This window comes from Macrotis lagotis, chromosome 1 (genome assembly GCF_037893015.1).
Source record: "Macrotis lagotis isolate mMagLag1 chromosome 1, bilby.v1.9.chrom.fasta, whole genome shotgun sequence".
Lineage (NCBI taxonomy): Eukaryota > Metazoa > Chordata > Mammalia > Peramelemorphia > Peramelidae > Macrotis > Macrotis lagotis.
The window spans coordinates 829,968,512-829,988,735 of NC_133658.1; the positions used below are offsets into that span (position 1 = coordinate 829,968,512).

At 33.3% G+C, this 20,224-nt stretch overlaps 1 protein-coding gene across 1 annotated transcript in view; it reads right to left on the bottom strand.

The window, feature by feature from the left end:
• Positions 1-20,224, bottom strand: part of COG6 (component of oligomeric golgi complex 6) — a 122,975-nt gene that overhangs the window by 97,709 nt on the left and 5,042 nt on the right. The window contains exons 3-5 of the mRNA XM_074217222.1: positions 18,142-18,213; positions 10,017-10,075; positions 397-508 (exon numbers count right to left, since the gene is read on the bottom strand). Of these exons, the coding sequence (XP_074073323.1) occupies positions 397-508; positions 10,017-10,075; positions 18,142-18,213 (243 nt within the window). The remainder of the gene's footprint in view (positions 1-396; positions 509-10,016; positions 10,076-18,141; positions 18,214-20,224) is intronic.

Consider the following 20,224-nt stretch of genomic DNA (forward strand, 5'->3'; position numbering starts at 1 on the left):
ATTTTTATAAATATTTCCTCATTTCATGCTCATAATGGCCCTGGCGAGATAGTTGCTATTATTATTATTATTTCTATTTGTTGAGGAAATTGAAGTGATAAGAGATGAAGTGACTTGTCCAGGGTCATATAGCTAATAAGTATTTACAGTTGGATCAGGTAGATCATGATGACACCAGACCCAACTTTTTCTTCTGTGACTCCTAGCTCCCTCCAGAGACAAGAAGAAATACAAAAAGATACCTCTAAATCTTTTACAGAGGACCATATTATATGCTATGGGACAGTGCACATAACGAATTTTTTCAATGAATTGTCTTGCTGGATTTTCTGGGGGGAACTTTTTCTACTCTATTAGATATTACTATTGTGCTTTAATTCACTGAAATAGGATTACCTCTGTAACAGGTCCTTCTCTTGTGCCTCGAAGAAGACTCATTTCATCTGAAGTCAACTGGAATTTAGATAAGAAGGCATCTGCAACTTGGGCTCTTATTTCTAACCTTTGACTGGAATAAAAAAAAGTCAAGAAAGTTAAATATTTTCATAAGTTTATAATTAATTAATATTTAAATCAAAATAAAAATATTTTTCAAGGTCTAGTGAAACTCCTTACTTTCTACTCTCAAAGAACTCTAAAGTTCAACACTCCAAAAGAGGCTTAACCAGTTGCAATTTTGGATAAGACGGCGAAGAACTGACCACTTATCCAAAAGCAGAAAGAATCACATTAAGTAGTTACTGTGCATTAGCACAAAAAACCCCCTTTACCATGGTATTTGGACTCTAATAGCACACCAATTTTATTTCTTTTTTTTTGTTTTTTGTTTTAATATAAATATTTTATTTTCCAATTATATGCAATACTAGTTTCTACCTATCATTTCTTGGTAAGGTTTTGAATTTTACAACCTTTCAAATTATTGTATTCCTATTAAATATTCTCTTTTCCAACTGAATATCCCTGGTTTCTTCCACCATTCTTCACATGGCATGTTCTCCAGGTCCTTCAACATCCTGGTTGATATTACCTGGACAAATTCATTTATCAAAGTTCTTTCTTGGGCAATAAGAACTGAATACAATATTTGATATACAAATACTTCCTTTATTTTGTAAACTCTGTTACTATTAATAAATCCTAAAATAAAAATAATCTTTTCTTAACTATCATATTCACTCTCAGATATTTTTCACCAAAAATGTTATCTGACTATGCCTTTCTCCAATTCTGTGCTTGAATAGATTTTTTTTTCAATTAACAGGTAGGACAGAAAGAAATCAAAGATGATTGGAGGGTCTAGAAACCACTTGTCTTTTCACTAAGTTCTAAATCTTATGATATTATCTATACTCAAGGTATTTTGTACTTAACTATTCTAATTTGTACTATATTCATGTTTTTGCTAATTGCTCTGAAATAATTAGTATACACAACTATTTTTAAAAAATCTTTGGTCTTTGTTTAAACTCCACAGTCTTTTCTCTGCACACAAATGGTATTCTCCATTACAAATACCTAAAATTGTCCCTGATTGTTGCACTGATGAAATGTGCAGGTCCATCAAGGTTGACCATCACCCCCATGTTTCTGCTAGGGTGTACAATGTTCTTCTGGTTCTGCTCATCTCACTCAGCATTAATTCATGCAAGTCTTTTCAGGCCTCTCTGAAATCCCATCCCTCCTGGTTTCTAACAGAACAATAGTGTTCCATAACATGCATATACCATAATTTATTTAGCCATTCCTCAATTGATGGACATCCACCCCTTCGACTTCCAATTCTTTATCACAAGAAACAGAGCTGCTATAAATATGTTTGTGCAATCACTAATTTTATTTCAGAACAGTGGAGTACATAGTTGCTTTCAACTTATTTTTTCATAGGTATTAAAATATTAGTCATTTAAGTTTAGCCCGAAAGTCCTTCAAGAAAAACAATTACAATTTTAGGTTAGAAATACAGGTCAATGAATTATCTGCCAACTTTCCTAACTTCACTTCCCATCTTTTTTATATATTTATTTCATTTTTCTAATAGTCTCTAGATAACTCACAGAAAACTGGCCACTACTCATTGTGGGTATTTTGCAGCTGGAAGGAGTCAAAGAGTGAAGGTAGTATAGTTGATAAAGACACAGAGGAAGATTAAGCAGGTGCCACAAAAAAACATTATTAGGCTAGATGGGAGCTACAGCAGAACAGATTCAATTTGACTAGTGCCTGTTATATGGAAAGTTCTATAATAGATGATGGAAAATATAAAATTAGAAAAGATATTTTCCCTTTATTCACTGAATCAAGTGGACAGATATGACATAAAAAAGTCTTTAATCCAAAAATAATACACAATAAAAGTACAGGTCTGACCATATTATTCTTCTGCTTCAATAAACTTCAGTGGTCCCCCTACCTAGACCAAATACAAAATCCTCTCTTGAGCATTCAAAGTCCTTCAAAATCTAGCCCTCCCCCGTCATCTTTTCAGTCTCCTTACACCTTACTCCTTCACCCTTCTTTTCCACCCACAGGCCTCCTGACCATTCCACAAAGGATACCTTTGATCCAAGCTCTAAGCACTTTCTCTGGGTGGTCCCAGAGCTTGGAATGCTCTTCCTCTTTACCTCTGGTTCTTTGGATTCCTTCAATTACCAAATAAAATCCCATCTTCGACCAGAAGCCTTTCCTAACCTCTCTTCACTCTTATGCCTTCTGTTCATTATTTCCTATTTCTCCTCAGTATAACTTGTCTGGAAGTATTTATTTGCTTGAGGGCAGGATCTATCTTGGGTTTGTTTTTGTAATCCATGTCATTAAGCATAATTCTGGCCCCTAATAAATGCTTAGACTGACTGAATAAAAGGATTGTGTCAGGTTTGACAAAGAAAGGTCTTTACTAAGGAGAAGGAGGACTTTAAAGAACAGAAATCAATTCACCAGGTGGGGTTAGGTGAAGTGGAGCTGGGGAGATTCAAAAGAGTCAGTGAAAGGGGTTGTGGGTTTTGACTTTGGTCCTCAGCTAAAACTCAGGACTTTTCAGATTTCAAAATATAATTTTGTGCTAGAAATATATACTGTGTGTGTGTGTGTGTGTGTGTGTGTGTGTGTGTGTGTTTATCTTTCTATGGGCACATGCACACACACAAATATATATATATATATATATATACAAATATATAATTTTATTACTGAAATTGTTTCCCCAACAACTTTCACAAGACCTTAATATATTCAAAAGGAACAGATATAATTCTAAATGCATGTAACATGGATTGCTAGATTTCATTTTACTTTTAAAAATTCATTTTCATTTCTGCTTAAATAGCTGCTTCAATCTAAGACTTTTTAACCTAAAATCAAATATTCGTGTCAAATCCTGCTATGCAAACCAATAGCCTCTGGGTGGCAGCAAAGTTCTATAAAGTCAGTTTCTAACATAAATAATATTTACAACTTTAAACTTTTTCACAGGCCTTTTATTTTATTATATTTAAGGACCATTTAGCAGTGTAATTGTGTCATAAACAAATCTATACAGCAATAAATCAAAATCCCTTTAGAATAGCAATTAACTATATACATACATACATACAGTCATACACACATACCATACATACACACATATTTTTATGGGACAGCTAGGTTGTACTGTCCCAAGTGTGGAGTCAGAAAGACCTAAGTTCAAATCTGGCCTCAGACACTAGCTGTGTGACCCTGGTAAGTCACTTAACCCTCTTTGTCTCAGTTTCTCATCTGTAAAATAAGCTGGGAACAGAAATGGCAAACTACTCCAGTGTTTCTGCCATGAAAACACCTAAAAAGGACCATGAAGAGTCAGACACAAAACCAAATATAATCATATGCATATGTGTGTGTGTGTGTGTGTGTGTGTGTGTGTGTGTGTGTCACATTATATATTGTTTTCAAAAATTATAGTGTCATGCTATATACACAGTCATACATGGCAGGGCAGCTAGATGGTGCAGTGAATAGAGAACTCACTAGCCTTGGAGTCAGGAGGAGGAGGTAAGAATTTGACCTTAGACACTTGACTCTTATTAGCTGTGTGACCTCGGGAAAGTCATTCAACCCTGATTGCCCAGCATCCAGGGCCATCTCCAGTCATCCTGATCCATCTCTGGCCACTGGACCCAGATGACTCTGGAGAAGAAAGTGAGGCTGGTGACTCAGCCCAGCCTTCTCTCACTGAAATCCAATTCACATGCTTATCATGGATCATCACCTCCCTGATGTTGTGATATTCTTCAAAAATGAAGGACAAACATTATTATTTTATAGCACATATACACTGTTCTTGTTTCCATACATAGGCATAGCAACGCTATTATCACTTACACACACATATGGATAGATGTATTCATACACACACACACACACACACACACACACACACACACACACACACACACACACACATCAGTATATAAAGCAATTCACATCATTTTTCTTTACAAAAAAGGTTATTTGAATTATAATGGTCCAAGGCAAGGAGGTGTCTGAGGCCAGATTCTCATTCTCATTCTCTGGCCTCCAAGACCAGTACTCTATTTACTACATCACCTAGCTGCCTTAAGCTACTTGAATTATTCTTAAATTGTGCATTCAGCACATTGTAGACCAAAAGAATAAGAGGTGAGGAATAGTAGGAATGAAGAAACTACACGACTGAAAACAAAGGTTATATTTAAGGGTTCACATATTAAATAAATATGTGAATGTGTGAGTGGCTACTCATGTAAATGAAATAAATGAATACACACATACACAAACATTATACACACACACACACACACACACACATATATATATATAACTTTTTGAAAAACTAGAATATTACACATATGTATGATCAGATCATCATCATCATTGCACCTCCATCTCAAAGTTGTTGAAAGGATCCAATGAGTCATATGTAAAGTGCTTCACAAATCTTAAAGTGCTTTATAAATGCAAGCTATTCTCATCACCACCACCATTATTACTGCTATTATTACCATCTGGACTAACCTTATTTTACAGACCAAATTTTAAGGTTTATTGCTATATATTTGTTCTATCCAAGCCTTCAAGGTAGATTCCCATTTACAGATGAGGAACCTTAGGCTCAAAAAAGGGATGGTGAGGATTGGAATATGGGTCCTCCTCTTCCACATCAGCATGCTTTTGATAGTACCATGACAAGTCTGTATATATACAAAAACCTAGATGCTCTTTTCTTGTTGTCTATTTGAAAAGAACACAATAGATCCAAATCACTTAACTTCTCTGACTTTTATTTACCCTTCTATAATCATGAGGATAATTATATTTCCACTAACTACCTCAAAGAAATGTTAGGACAAAAATGTTTTCTAAACCTTAAAGCAACAGAAATAATAGTTGAAAATGTGCTGGTTTTTAAGTGTACTGCAACAAAATAATAGATGTCAGAAGCTATGGGAAAAGTTCTCATAATTCCAATAAAATTATAAGATTATTTTGGAAATCTGAATGAGTTATAAATTTAGGAATGCAAAGTTAACTCATATCAATTATTAATTGTTAATACATAAAAAGAATCACATTCACTATTTTTGATTGTAACAAATAAGATCATTTGAATTATTCTGAAACTGTGCATTCATTACACTGTAACCCCAAAAGAAAAAGAGGTGAGGGGAGGGTGGGAATGGAGAAACCACACAGCTGAAGACAATGGTTCTATTCAAGAGTCAAGTCAGCATAAATAAGCCAAGCTAACAGATCATGGGAACATGCTACAGATCCTCAAGGAAGAAAGTGCCAAGAACTGTTACCCTTAAGCTCCAACAGAATGGTTTCTTAAGGGGGACCAATTTCCAAGTTTTCACTGTTACCATGGGGACAGGGTTGCCCTGGGAGAGAATGTCAACTGCTAGGAAAATTATGTTCTTCATGCACTTTTCCTTGAACTGAACATCAAAATGGACTATTTGTTAAGAATAACACCCACATACTTTAAAAGAGAGGAAAAGGGAAGGACTAGATCAATCTTTCTGAGTCCAACTAAAATTTCCTTCCACTTCTTCATATTAGCTTGCAATGGCTTAAGCAAATATGAATATCAAAAAATACATACTTTTGCTAAACAGATCTGCTGTTTTAAAGAATTCTCAATTTTCAAACTGTGTTTTTCACAGAAGTGAATCTTGAGAGTGAAACAGAAACATGAAATATGAATAAAGCAGCAAAACAATTCAATAGTAAAATTCAGTAGTAAACACTACTTTTGCCAAAGAATTAAGATGCCATGGAAAAAAATATAAAACTAAAATTAGAGGAAGACAAAGTATATTAAGAAAGCTTTGATATGTTTTATATAGGAAACTTCCTTACTGATGGCCTTTAAACATGTAAGAAATGGGAAAATCTGTATTGTACAGGATGGAATAAGGCCACTTAAATATAAGGTTTTATTTTTTTAAATTTTATTTATTTAAGATAATGATGTTAAGTGACTTGCTCAAGGTCACACAGCTAGGCAATTAAGTGTCCGAGGCTGGATCTGAACTCAGGTCTCCTGACTCCAGGGCCAGGGCTCCATCCACTGTGCCATCTAGCTGCCCAAGTTTAAGGTTTTCAACAAAATCTTAAACAAAATTTTGCTTTCTCAGAATTGTGCCTATTCTTCTCTATGCCATGACAACCAGTATTTTAAAATATATAAGGGAGAAATATGGATATCAATAACTTGAAGAAATACAGAAAATTTTTAAAAAGTTCCTTATGAGTCATGATTATTGGGAATGTGAAGCCTCTATGGATTAAATAACTTGTCAAAAGTCATATAACTATTTAGTATCAAAGAATAAAGATGTGTATGCCACAATTTACTCCTTCCATGCTATCTTCCTATCTCCCCAATCAACCACAAGATGATAATTCAGATTCATATATGGAACTTTCACAATCCTTGGTGGAGAAGACAGTGTATTGAAATGGTTCTTGCTATTCTTTTCCATCTTTCTTCTAGTCCCACTTCCATTTTCACTCTTCAGTTCAATTAGTTGGGTACCTAAAAGGAGCACTGAATTTGAAATGTAGAAAATCTTAATTCAAGTATTGGCTCCAAAACTTACTCGTTATGTGACAACTAAGCAAATCACTTAATGTCTCTCAATATTAGTTTCCTCATCTGTAAAAGTGATAATAACAATACCAACATTACAAGGTTTTTGGGAGGTTTAAATAAGCTAAAAGGTAGGGTGCTTTACCACTCTTAAAGTGCTATATAAATGCCAGCTATAAATAGTGGTGTTGTTATCCATTGACCTTTTGTCTACAAAACTGTCAGATTTTTATATCACAAAGCAACTATAAATTATAATGTAGTATTACTATTTAATTCTGGAGATTGATTTAAAAATTTCCCTGTCATATTCTAAAGATCTCTAAAATAATTAAATAATTAGTCTAATAAAGAAATTAAGTGAAAAAAGAACATCTCCAAAATCTGTACCTGGTCACTACAATCTATTTAATTCCTCTGGACAGTTCAACAAACTGAAAGTTCAGTCCCAAAGAATATCAACATCTATGATCTTGTGTTCCCTTGTTTCTGTCCTTTCCAAAATAGCCTGATCTTCTCAGTTTTGGCCTCCATTTCAATCTGACCCTATCATATGAGATTCAGTCTCTAAATCAAGTGACCCATCATCCTTATTATTAAGCAGAAGTCATCTTCTTCAGAATGGTATTGGGTTCAACTACCACCACTGACCTCCAACAGACATGACAAAGGCAAATGGAAACAGATCACTGCTAGCCATATATTGACTTAGAGAACCCCAAATTAACATTATCTATGTTGCATTGTGTTTTACTCATTTTGTTAAACTTTTAATAATTTTAATGACTACATTTTAATCTAGTTAGACCTTCACTCACAAGTTTGATGTCTCTGTGAAACCGAACTTCATCAGACACTAGACGATTAAGAAAGATTTCATAGACCCATTGCACATTAAATGAGTGCTCAGTGTCTGTTCTTTGCTCTTCACTGGTCAATATTGCAGGGATTCACACAAGCATCCCTGGTTATCAAGCATTTCTGCTATCATCTTTACATATTCCTAAGCAATGGCTTTACCTATCTATAAGTGAAATTAGTTCAAATTGCTTTGTATCTTATAGTTCATGTGTAATTCACATGATTATTCTGTTCAAGTTGCTGACTTGAGACAAAATATTCCAATACCTCTTTTATACTGTACTTTATGTGAAAGTTAGGGAGAAAATCAAAGCTTTTATCTCGTTTTATCAAGTTTGTTTCTACTTACAAAAGTTTCCATCTACTTTAAATGATTACTATCTAAAAGGAATTAAGGGGGGGACTTTCATGAATTCATGTTAAATGCTTCATATTTTATCATAGCTATTCTTTAAAAAAACAACTAAATTAAAGTTTTTACATTCTAAGATGTATTATCTTAAACTGTCAAAACTTTTACAAAAATGTAATTAAATAAAAGGTATCAGGTTCCATATGTAGGTATTCTAAGGTAATTTATTTATATAAAGGGAAAGTGCTTGCATAGTAACAAAGCTGATATCATTTTGCCTTTCAAGTTATATTTATAAACCTACAACCCAATGGGAAAAAAGTTTTTATTGTTATCAATATATCTACTTTGCTCCTGCAGGAATTCTCTCACCAAATATTATAAATGTATAGAATCAAAAAAAATTTGAAGAATAACTGAAATGATTCCTAAAGTACTAATTTTTTAAATTATCTTATATAAGTTTAAAAAGGCTAAGCCTAGTTATACAAGTTATAAAAATAGCAAATTTCCATGGTTCTTTTAAAAAAAAAACTGATATATAAAATCTATTTTAGTACTTTTCTTTCACTTTAGTTACCAATCCAACTTTCTGACAACCAAAACATTAAACTGCTTTTCATAATTAAAGAGAGTAAAATTTTGCTACATCATAAACAATACAAAAAGCTGAGCTGCAGAAGTAAATACGGCTATAGAAGAATTCACTATTTGTCACAAGAAAACTTCCAAGTCCCTTATTTTTTCCATGATTAAAGTAAGACAAACTTTAGAGATAATGAGCATGTCTAAAATAAATAAATTCACCACACTACACATTAACATCCAAAAATTTAAAACAAATTATCCGTAAGCACCATTTGTTCAAGGTAGCACAGTGGACAGAGCACTACAGTTGGAATCAGGAGAATGGGAATTTGAATTGGTCTCAGATACTTGACTCTAGCTGTGTAACCTTGGGCAAGTCACTTAACCCTGACTGCCTCTCCTCCAGGACCATCTCCAGTTGTCCTGATTCAGATCTGGCCACTGGATCCAGATGGCTCTAGAAGAGAAAGTAAGGCTAGTGACTTAGCACAGCATCTCCCTCACTGAAATCCAATGCATGTGCTTGTTATGATATCATCTCTTCTGATATCGTGGACTTCTTCAAAATGGAAGGACAAACATTATTACAATAAAATGAATCATTCTTTATGCTAAAAGCATTTTCTTTAGCAAACAAAATGAAATTTCAGTCAGATGTTCCCATAATGAAGTGGGAGTAAAATCTGTTGGATTTTGATGAAGTGTGAAAATTATAACTGTGGCCCTGAGGTTGAGACTCTAGATCATACAACTAATAAGAGAAAGAAGAAAGACTAAGGTTCTCTTCTACTACTTTGTTTTTCTATACTTCCCTGTTAATGAAGCAGAGTATTATAATAGAAGGAGTTTAAGAGTTGGAAGTCAGGAATGACCATGGATCAATAATTTGGCCTCTATTGCCATAATTTCCCTTTATGTGAAATGAGTAAATTGGGATAAATGGCTTTGAAGGTCCTTTCCAGGTCTAAATCTATGATTGTAAAGGTTAATAAGTTATACTGCAGCAATAAACAATGCAATATATGTTACTACAACTACAAAATACTCACATTTATTCATTAAATAACTGAATGACCTAAGTGGAAAATACTAGAAAACATTACATACCTTTCTGCTTGAAGTTTAGTAGTTTTTACTATCAAATCTTGAGTCTGCTCCTTTGCTGCCTAGAATTGTAGAGAAAATTTACTTTATTAGTACATCAAGTTATAATTCTGTTTCTCTTTTTAAAGCAGAATAATGGGAGGCACTGTGAAATAGTGAATAGATTTAGTCCCATTTCTAATACTTACTAACTATGTAACTTTGGACAAGCCTATGGACTAATAAAATCAACGTACTTCATTTAAGCTCTCACTTAAAATACATAACCTCTCATTTTCCATATACCAAATGTAAGATGATTTATCTGTCTTCCAAGTTTACAAAAGGTTAAAAGCTGCAAATGGAAAATGGTTGAACTCTGTCAGAAACAAGTAGCAAGAAGTGAGGGGTGACAAGGAAGATACACACACACACACAGAAACACACAGATACAGACAAACAAACACACACACAAACACACACCCCAACACTTATTCATACACATACACATATTTAATAGTGGACACAAGAATCAGAAAAGTACAAAACTCTAGGACCATTCAGCCCTAGGACTTATAGGACTAAGTATCTCAATAGTCCCATACATCAGTACAGGATATATGCATTTCCAGTGTCTGGAACAGTGTCAGAAACATAGCAAGCACTTAAATGCTTCCTGATTAAGTTCCAGATATATGGAAATTTTACTCACATGAAACATGCCAATGCTTATAAAGTAATATTAAATAAAATGGTGATATCATATTTTAAAATATGATCATAAAATTTAAAAAGAGAAAAACCACCACTGATCCTTTATTACAATATTTTATTTTTAATTTTCATCCTGAGTCTTTTGGAACTGTCCTGGTTCACTGGATGCTAAGAATAGCTAAGTCATTCTCAGTTGCTTGTTATACAAAACTGCTATTATTGTGTACGCTGTTCTCCTGGTTCTGCTCACTTCACTTTGCATCAGTTGCTGTAAGATTTTCCAGGTTTTTCTGAAATTAGTCTGTTCATCATTTCTTATAGCAAAATACTCTATTACAATATACTAAGGGGCAACTTGGTGGTGTTGTGGATAGAGCACTGGCCCTGAGGACCTGAATTCAAATCCGGCCTCAGACATTTATTAATTACCTAGGTCTGTGGTCTTGGGCAAATCACTTAACCCCATTGCCTTGAAAAAATTAAAAAAAAAGTACAATCATATACTACAACCTGTTCAACCATTCCACAATTGATGGGCATTCCCTCAATTCTTTCACATCACAAAAAAGAACTATCATAAAATTTTGTACAAATAGGCCTCTTCTTTTTTTTTGTTTTTTGTTTTTAATCTCTTGGATACAAACCTAGCAGTGGTATTTCTAGGTATGTCTAGTTTGTTAGACCTTTGGCATAGTTTTAAATTGCTCTTCAAAATGGTTAGATCAATTCACAACCGAACTAAGAGTGCATTAGTGTCCTAAATTTCCCACACACCCCACAACATTTATAATTTTCCTTTTCTGTCATATTAGTCAAACTAATAAGGCAGTATCTCAGAGCTATGTTAATTTGACAACCACTAATTCCTAAACATCACAAACTATTAAGATTTTATTTTCAACTGTTTTAAAGTGTAATGTATTCTTCATACTCAATTTGAAAACAATTTGCACTTAAATATAGGTATGTTTAAAAAATAGTCAATTCTCATTTATATAAAAATAAAGTATCTCTTATAGTATGATAGTATGCTTTCAATATCATGTCATCATGGAATCTACTCATATGATTTTTGAAATTTAAATCTACCTTAAATAATAATAATTATAAAATACTTTTGATACAAATAAAGACCTAAACAACTGAAAAAATATTAATTGTTCATAGATAGGTCAAGTTATATGACAAAATGATAATTCTACCCAAGTTAATTTACTTATTCAATGCATAACACTCAAAACACCAAAGAAATTAACAAGATTCATCTAGAGGAACAAAAGGTCCAGAATATCAAAGAAATCAAGGAAAAATATGTGAAGGAAGGGTAGCCTAGCAATTACAAATTTTTAAAAATAACAATGGCACTTTATTTTTTCTCTAAGCATATCAAATCATTTTTTCATCCCTGTCCTCTTAGGATTTAAAGCAGGAAGGGATTTTTTAATCCAACTCCTCGATTTCTTTGCAATTTTTTATTTAATTTGTAAATTCACTCTATTTTTATTGAATTTAGTTTATGGAATAAAACTAGTATTTCCATAATGTAGTATAATAAAAAATGACGACTACACATGAAACTACAAATCCATTATGTACAACGTGCTATTTTTATAAAGTTATCATGTAAATTTATTTTTCTCACCCTAGAGATGGCTACCATTAGACACAAATATGTGTTTATATATATATACATATATATATATATATATATACATATATATATATATACATATATATATATATATATGTATATATATATGTTCACCATATATTTATATATACATGTAAAATCATTCTATATATACTTCTATATATATATCCGCCATTTCTCTGGATGCAGATAGTTTCTTTATACATCCTCTGTAGTTAACTTGAATATTTATAATGGTCAAAATGACTTGCCAACTCAAAGTCATTCTTTAAAAATACTGCTGTTACTGTGTACAACATTCTAATGGCTCTTCTCATTTCACTCTTCATTATTTCCTGCAAGTCTATTCATGTTTCTCTAAGTTCATCGAGCTCATCATGTCTTCTAGCAGATTAGTAGTCTAGCACAATCATATATACTACAACTTGTTCAGCCTTCTCCAATTCATGGGCATCCCCACAATTTCCATCACAAAGAGAACTGCAATAAATATTTTACTTATATTTTACAAATTTAATAGGGAAAATGCTAAGCTCAACTGTGCAGGTTAGGCTAGATTTTCTTAGTTAGTTGAAAGGCATGTGGTCAACTGTTCTTGAAATTTAATTGGCTCAAGGGACTAAGTTTTAGACAGCTGGTCTGGCTTCCTCCTCTCAAGTCCAGAATCAGGTAGGGATCCTATAGGCTGAAGCTTTTCCCTTAACCTTCAAATCTGCAAATATTACCTCACTTCTTTCCTCTCAACAACTGAGAAGTAGGTGCTATTATTGGCCCCATTTTATAAATGAGGAAACTGAGACAAATTGAGGTTAAGGGACTTCCCAAGACCCCTCAGTTAGTATTTGAACTCAGACTCATTTGACTCCTAGATCCACTATACCATCTAGTACTGTACCCATTGTACCACCTACTTTCTTATTAATATTAACAGAGTTAAATAGGACTTTAAAATTTATAAAGCTTTGCAGACGGTATCACATTTGATCCACCCAACATTTACATAGGGGAAGTGAGCTTCTTAAAGGCAGGGTCCATGTTTTTGCCTTTCTTTATATACAGCACTCAGCACAGGGCCCAGGACAAAGAAGAACTTAACAAATGCTTACTGACTACTATGTGTATTACTCTCATTTTTTCAGATAAGGAAATGCAGGCTGAGGGTGGGTAAATTACTTTCATGTGTAAGTCTAAAAGGTAGAATTTGAACCCAGAATTTCCTTAGCTTCATGCCCAGAATGACTTCTATTTTAGGTCCCTTCCTCCTTCTGTGTGTACATTAGAAAAGCAAATATGTGAATATGTCACTGTAAAATAAAACAGTTAAAAGAGAAAAGACAAAAAAGACAGGAAATTCAAGTAAAGCTGAAAACAATGAAAACCAAAGTTTTTAGGAATATTGTTAATAAGAGAGACATCTATGTAAATAAATAAATAAAATATGATGCATTAAAAAATATACAGAAGGGAGAGATGGAGCTAAGATGGGAGAGTAAAGGCAGGGACTCCTACCAGAATTCTCCCCTAAATCCCTCCAAATATCTTTAGAGTAGCAGAACACACAAAAAGACAAAAAGAAATGATTTTCTAGTCCAAGACAAATTAGAAGGTCAGCGGGAAAGGTCTGTCACACCAGGACAAGAGTGGAGCACAGTCCAACTCAGGCTGCGCTGCAGCAGTGCAGACCCAGTCCCAGAAAACCAACAGCAGGCCCGGGGAGCCACTGTATCAGCAGCGGCAACAAGGCTGCTTCCAGAGCTCTTAGTCTCCAGAAGGTAAGAGCATCAAACAACTGGGCAGAAGGAGATACCCAGGGTCCCTCTGCTAACACTAGGCTCTGGTGCTTCAACCACATCCAGATCCAGGCCTGGATGGCAGACCCAGGGCAAGGAGGGGCACTAGCACACTAGCAGCTCCAGAGCAGAAAGGAGTGCTGGAGGTCATCCAGAGATGAAGGCACAGGCCAGGAAAGTAGTTAACACCTCTTTTTAGATCATTCTACCTAGAAAGAACTGAAAACTTCCAGGTCCTTAGAAGTGTTTCTGAAAACAACTGTACAAAATCCCTGAAGCCAGGGATAGTATGTCCTCCACCCTAGAAGCAGAGCCTGAGATTGGGAAAATGAGCAAACAGAAAAAAAAAATTCTGACTATAAAAAGTTACTACAGTAACAAGGAAGACCAAATATAATAAAAAAAGACAACAAAGTCAAAACTCCTACAGCCAAAGCCACAAAGAAAAATATAAATTTAATCTCAGATTATGTGAGAACTCAAAAAAGGATTTTGAAAGTCAAATAAGAAAGGTGGTAAAACATTTACAAAGAGAAATGATAGTTATGCAAGAAAAATGAGTCAACAACTTAGCAAAGAAGACAATAAATCCTGAAGAAAATAATACCTTAAAAAACAGACTAGGTCAAATGGTAAAATAGCTACCCAATGAGGAGGAGAATGCTTTAAAAAAGCAGAGTTGGTCAAATGGAAAAGGGGGTACTAAAGCTCCCTGAAGAAAATAATTTCTTAAAATACAGAACTGAGCAAAGGGAAGTTGATGACTTTGTAAGAAATCAAGAAACAATAAAACAAAACCAAAGAATAAAAAATTAAAAGACAATGTAAAATATCTCATCAGAAAAACAACTGACCTCAAAAATAGATCTGAGAAATAATTTAAAAATTATTGAACCTCTGAAAGTCATGATCAAAAAAAGAACCTAGACATTATCTTTAAAGAAATTATCAAGGAAAATGCCCTGATATTCTAGAAATAAGAGGTAAAATAGAAACTGGAAGAATCTACTTTTCCCTCCTGAAAGAGATCACAAAATTAAAATTCCCAGGAATATTATAGCCATATTCCGGAGTTCCCAGGTCAAGGAAAGAATATTGCAAGCAGTCAGAAAAAAAAAAAAACAATCCAAATATTGTGGAGTCACAGTCAGGGTAACACAAGATTTAGCAGCTTTAACATTAAATGATCAGAGTGCTTGAAATATGATATTCCAGAAGGCAAAAGACCTTGGATTACAACTAAGAATCAACTGCCAAGCAAAACTGAGCATCCTCTTTCAGGAGAAAAGATGAGCATTCAATGAAATAGAGAACTTCTAATGGAAAAGAGCAGTTGAACAGAAAATTTGACTTTCAAATACAAGACTCAAGAGAAGCATAAAAAGATAAATAGGAAAGGAAAATTATAAAGGATTTAAGGTTGAATTGTTTATAGTCCTATGTGAGAAGATATTTGTAATTCAGAACTTATTAGGTCAGTTAGAATATATATATATGAAGAGAGAGAGGAAAAGGAGTGAGATAAAAATGAATGGATGATATATAAAATAATAAAGAATGAGAGAGGAATATATTAGAAGAGAAAGGGAGAGGTAGAATTGAGTAAATTATCTTGTTTAAGAGAGGGAAGGAAAAAAGTTTTACTGTGAATGGAAAGACAGAGAAAGTAAGCAGGAATGAGTGAACCTTACTCTCATAAGAACTGTCTTAAAGAGAATAACATACACACTCAATTGGGTATAGAAATCTAATTTACCCTACTGGAAAAGAAGAGAAGAGGAAAAGAAAAGGGGAGTGATGATAGAAAAGAGGACAGATGGGGAAGGGGATAGTCAGAAGTAAAGCACTTCTAAGGAGGGACAAAAAAGAGAGAGAGAATAGAATGAACAAGAGGAGAGTTAGGAAGAAGGGAAATACAATCAGTAATACTGTGAGAAAAATTTTGCAGCAACTTTCTTATAAAGCCCTCATTTCTCAAACATACAGAGAACTGAGTCAAATTTCTAAATATAAGTCATTCCCCCACTACTTATAAATGGTGAAAAGATATGAAGTAATCAAAGTTAGCCACAGTCATACGGGAAAAAAAATGCTCTAACTCATTACTGATGGGAGAAATGCATATAAAAACAATACTGAGAGATTACTTTCATACCTATTAGATTGATTAATAAAACAGAAAAGGAAAATGACAAATGTTGGAGGGAATGTGGGAAAAATGAGACATTAATGCATTGTTGATGGTGGTGGAAACTGATTCAACCATTCCATTAAGCAATTTGGAACTATACTCAGAGGGTTATAAAACCATGCATACCCTTTCATCTAGCAATACTACTATTAAGTCTATATCCCGAAAGACATTTAAAAAAAAAAGAAAAAGGACTTGTATGAACAAAAATGTTTATAGCTACTCTTTTCTGGTGGTAAATAATTAAAAATTGAGGGGATGCCTATGAATTGGGGAATGGTTGAATAAATATCTGATGGAATACCATGTTTCTATAAGAAATGATGAACAAAAGGCTCTTAGAAAAACTTGGAAAGACATGAGCTGATGCACAGTGAAATGTACTGTATATAAAGCTATAGTAATATTATAAGATGATCAGCTATGAATGCTTTAGCCAACCTCAGCAATATAACAATCCAAGACAACTCTAAAGGACTTAGGATGAAAAATGCTATCCATGCCTATAGAAAGAACTTGTAGTGCCTGAATCCAGACTGAAGCAACCATTTTTTTAAACTTTATTTTTCTTGAGGGTTTTTTGGGGTCTCTTTTTCTTCAAGGAAATGTTTTGCATGACTACACATGTATAGCCTATGTCAAATTGGTTGTCTTCTCAACAGGATAGGATTGGGGGAAAGGAAGGGAGAGAATCTGGGATAAATGAATGCTAAAAACTATTTTTACATATATTTGGGGGAGAAATACTAAAAACAGCAAATAGAAGAGAAAAATCTAGTATAGTACACGAACAAAACACTGCAAAAAAGGAATTAAAAACAAGAAGATTTTGAGAACATAACACTGATAAAATAAAAACAGAAAAGGAAAAAATAAAGGACAGTATCCACAAAGTTCATATGCATAGAAACGACAATAATGATTAAAAAGATGAACATTTATTCCTATTTAAATACAAAAGAATCAAAATAAGTAATTCCAAAGATCACGTTAAAATAAAAATAAAATTATATAATCAGTATTTAAGATCCTGAAGACTTCTGAACCATCTATAATATTTTAAATTTTCTTAAGAAGTAATAAGAATAAATTTTAATAAAAAAGCAATCATCTTAGTATCTTATGATTAAAATATAAAAAACAAATCATTGATTTAAGGCAAAAATTTTTACTGATTTTATTGGTTTGGGAAGGATTTTGAAAGTATAACTGTAAACTAGGGAAAGAAGACAATGGGACTAGATGACAAAGATGGGAGGAAGTAATCAATCACCTTGCAAATTCTCAAGTCAAACATGAGTTTCAGATCTAGTTTAGGACAGATCAGATATATTTCAAACTAAACAATATCAAGTGTGTTTTAAAGAAAACATTAACTTGCATTATTCCCTAAAAAAAATTTATTTCCCCCAGATCTCCAAATACAGAATTAGACTGAAGTTTAGATTAGCATGCCTTAATCTGAATTCACAATCCTAAGGCCTCTTTGAAGTTAAATCTATCTTAAATTCCCAAAGGAAAAAATAATAATAATTGCTTTAGTGCATTCCAACATTATCATGTTGGAATCCTAGGATAAGAAAGTAGATTGGATTTACATTTACATTTCTAGTAAGCTGAAAAACAGGAAGAGAATTATTATACAAAGGAAATAAGAAAAGTTAATTATATAAGAGAAATACTAAAAAATTTAAATTGTCCATATAAGTAATTATGACCATATAAGCAATTATGCCACATAAGTATAATAAATAATACATTTGCTAGACAGAAACAAATGAGAGAAGTTTAATACTACATTACCTTTAGGCGACTTGTCATGTCTTGACAACAGTTGTTCATTGCTTGCACATCTTCATTTATGCTTTCAAGCTCCTAAAAAAATAGAGATAATCTTTTTTTTTAACTACCCTACATACTGCCAAGGAAATGTATATTTCCCTTTTCTTAAAAAGTTTTTACTATTCATCAAAATAGACTTTCAAAACTTCTGATACCTATGTTTGATGCCATTTAGAAAATGTTTTTCCTTAAGATATAGAATAAAATGGATTTAGAATAGAGGAAAGAGCAAGGGGTATGGAGTCAAAGGGAAAAAAGTTCAAATTGCACCTCAAATCCACATATATAACTTTGAGCAAACCATTGCACCACTCAGAATATCATTTTCATCACATATAAAATAAGGGAGTTGGAACGGGTAGTTTATGAAGTACCTTCCAACTTTACATCTATGATTCCATATCCTTTCTGTTCAGTTTGGAAGCTTACTATGTGTGTTTTCTTCTTCCATTAGAATGTGATGCTCCTTCCAGGGAAGGTCATGTTTTTCTATAACAAGTGCTTAATTTAATACTTCATTCATTTAATAATGTTATTTTCTTTTTTTTTAATTTTTCTAAAATTTATTTAAGGCAATGAGGTTAAGTGACTTGCCCAGGTCACACAGCTAGGCAATTATTAAGTGTCTGAGGTTGGATTTGAACTCAGGTCCTCCTGACTCCAGGGCCAGTGCTCTATCTACAGTGCCACCTAGCTGCTCCAATGTTATTTATTTTTTAAAATTTTATAGATGCTTTCTGTTTTTAAACTAGTAATCTCCCAATAAACCCCAAACTTGATCCTTTCCCTGGAATAAAGAACAACAATTAAGCAAAATCAAATAGTATATTCCACATCCCACATATACTTCTTCACCTCTCTAAAGAGAGGAGAAAGATATTTTTTCATTTGTTCTCTAGGTCTGAGATTGGTCATTGAAAGTAATAAGCCATATAAGTGCTTTATTGCTTTTTTTCTTAAGCTATTTTAGTCAATGTATCTATTTTCTTCCTATTCTTGTTTACTTCACTCATTGTCTCTTCATACAAATTTCTCATTGTGGGAATATTTCCACTGACTTTTGACCAAAAAAAAAAAACAGAAGCAGAGAAGTGTGGGGTTTTTTGGTCATCATTAACTTATGATAAAAAAAAAAAAGCTTAGTGTGTCATAATTATAGTTCCATTCCATTGCCAAATTCAAACAGTAATGACTTGGGATATCTGGGCTGCTACTAAGAATTATAATAAGCTACATTTATACAGCACATACTAGGTGCTAGGAAGCATACCAAGCACTTCTGCAATTATCATCTCATTTGATTCTTATGATAACCATGAAAGACAGTACTATATTTTACAGTTGAAGAACCTGAGACAAAGGCTCAGTGACTTGCCCAAGGCCTATAGCTAATTAAGTAACTGAGATGGAATTTAACTCAGATGTTCCTAACTCTAAGACTAGAGCTCTTACCTACTATACAACCTAGGTGTTCCTAATAATTCTAATAATGCTGCCTACCAATTCTATACTGTAGGGATTCCTTCTTTTCCTGAATTCAAATTCCCAATCAAAAAGAACATCAAGGTTCAAAGAAATGAGTTCCAACAATGGAAAAAAAAACTTCTTTTTGGCACTTTATATTTCCTCTCCTGCTTCTGAAACCCAAATATAAGTAGCTTACTGAAACAGGTGGGCAGAAAGGGAAAAATGAAGCATCTAGACAAAGCTGGAAAAAAGGGGGAGTTAGTTTTCTACAATGAACTGTGCAACTACTGAAAATAAGCAATTCACTTGTAGACAAATGGAAGTAACAATAATCCATTCTAGAATGGAAATTTATTTTCTTTTGATCTTTGGATTGTGAAAATTTTATAAGCCTAAGCTCTAGAGATATTACTTTCTTTATTCTATTATATGTAAGAACTATTCTAACTCTTAAATTAAGTCCTGATGTTGTTTTAAACTATTTATTAAGTAGCAACAGTTGGTCAATTTGCAATCCAAGACCAGTGATAGAACATTCCAAAGGACCTAAAAACCATTAGTCCCAATATTTGCTTTA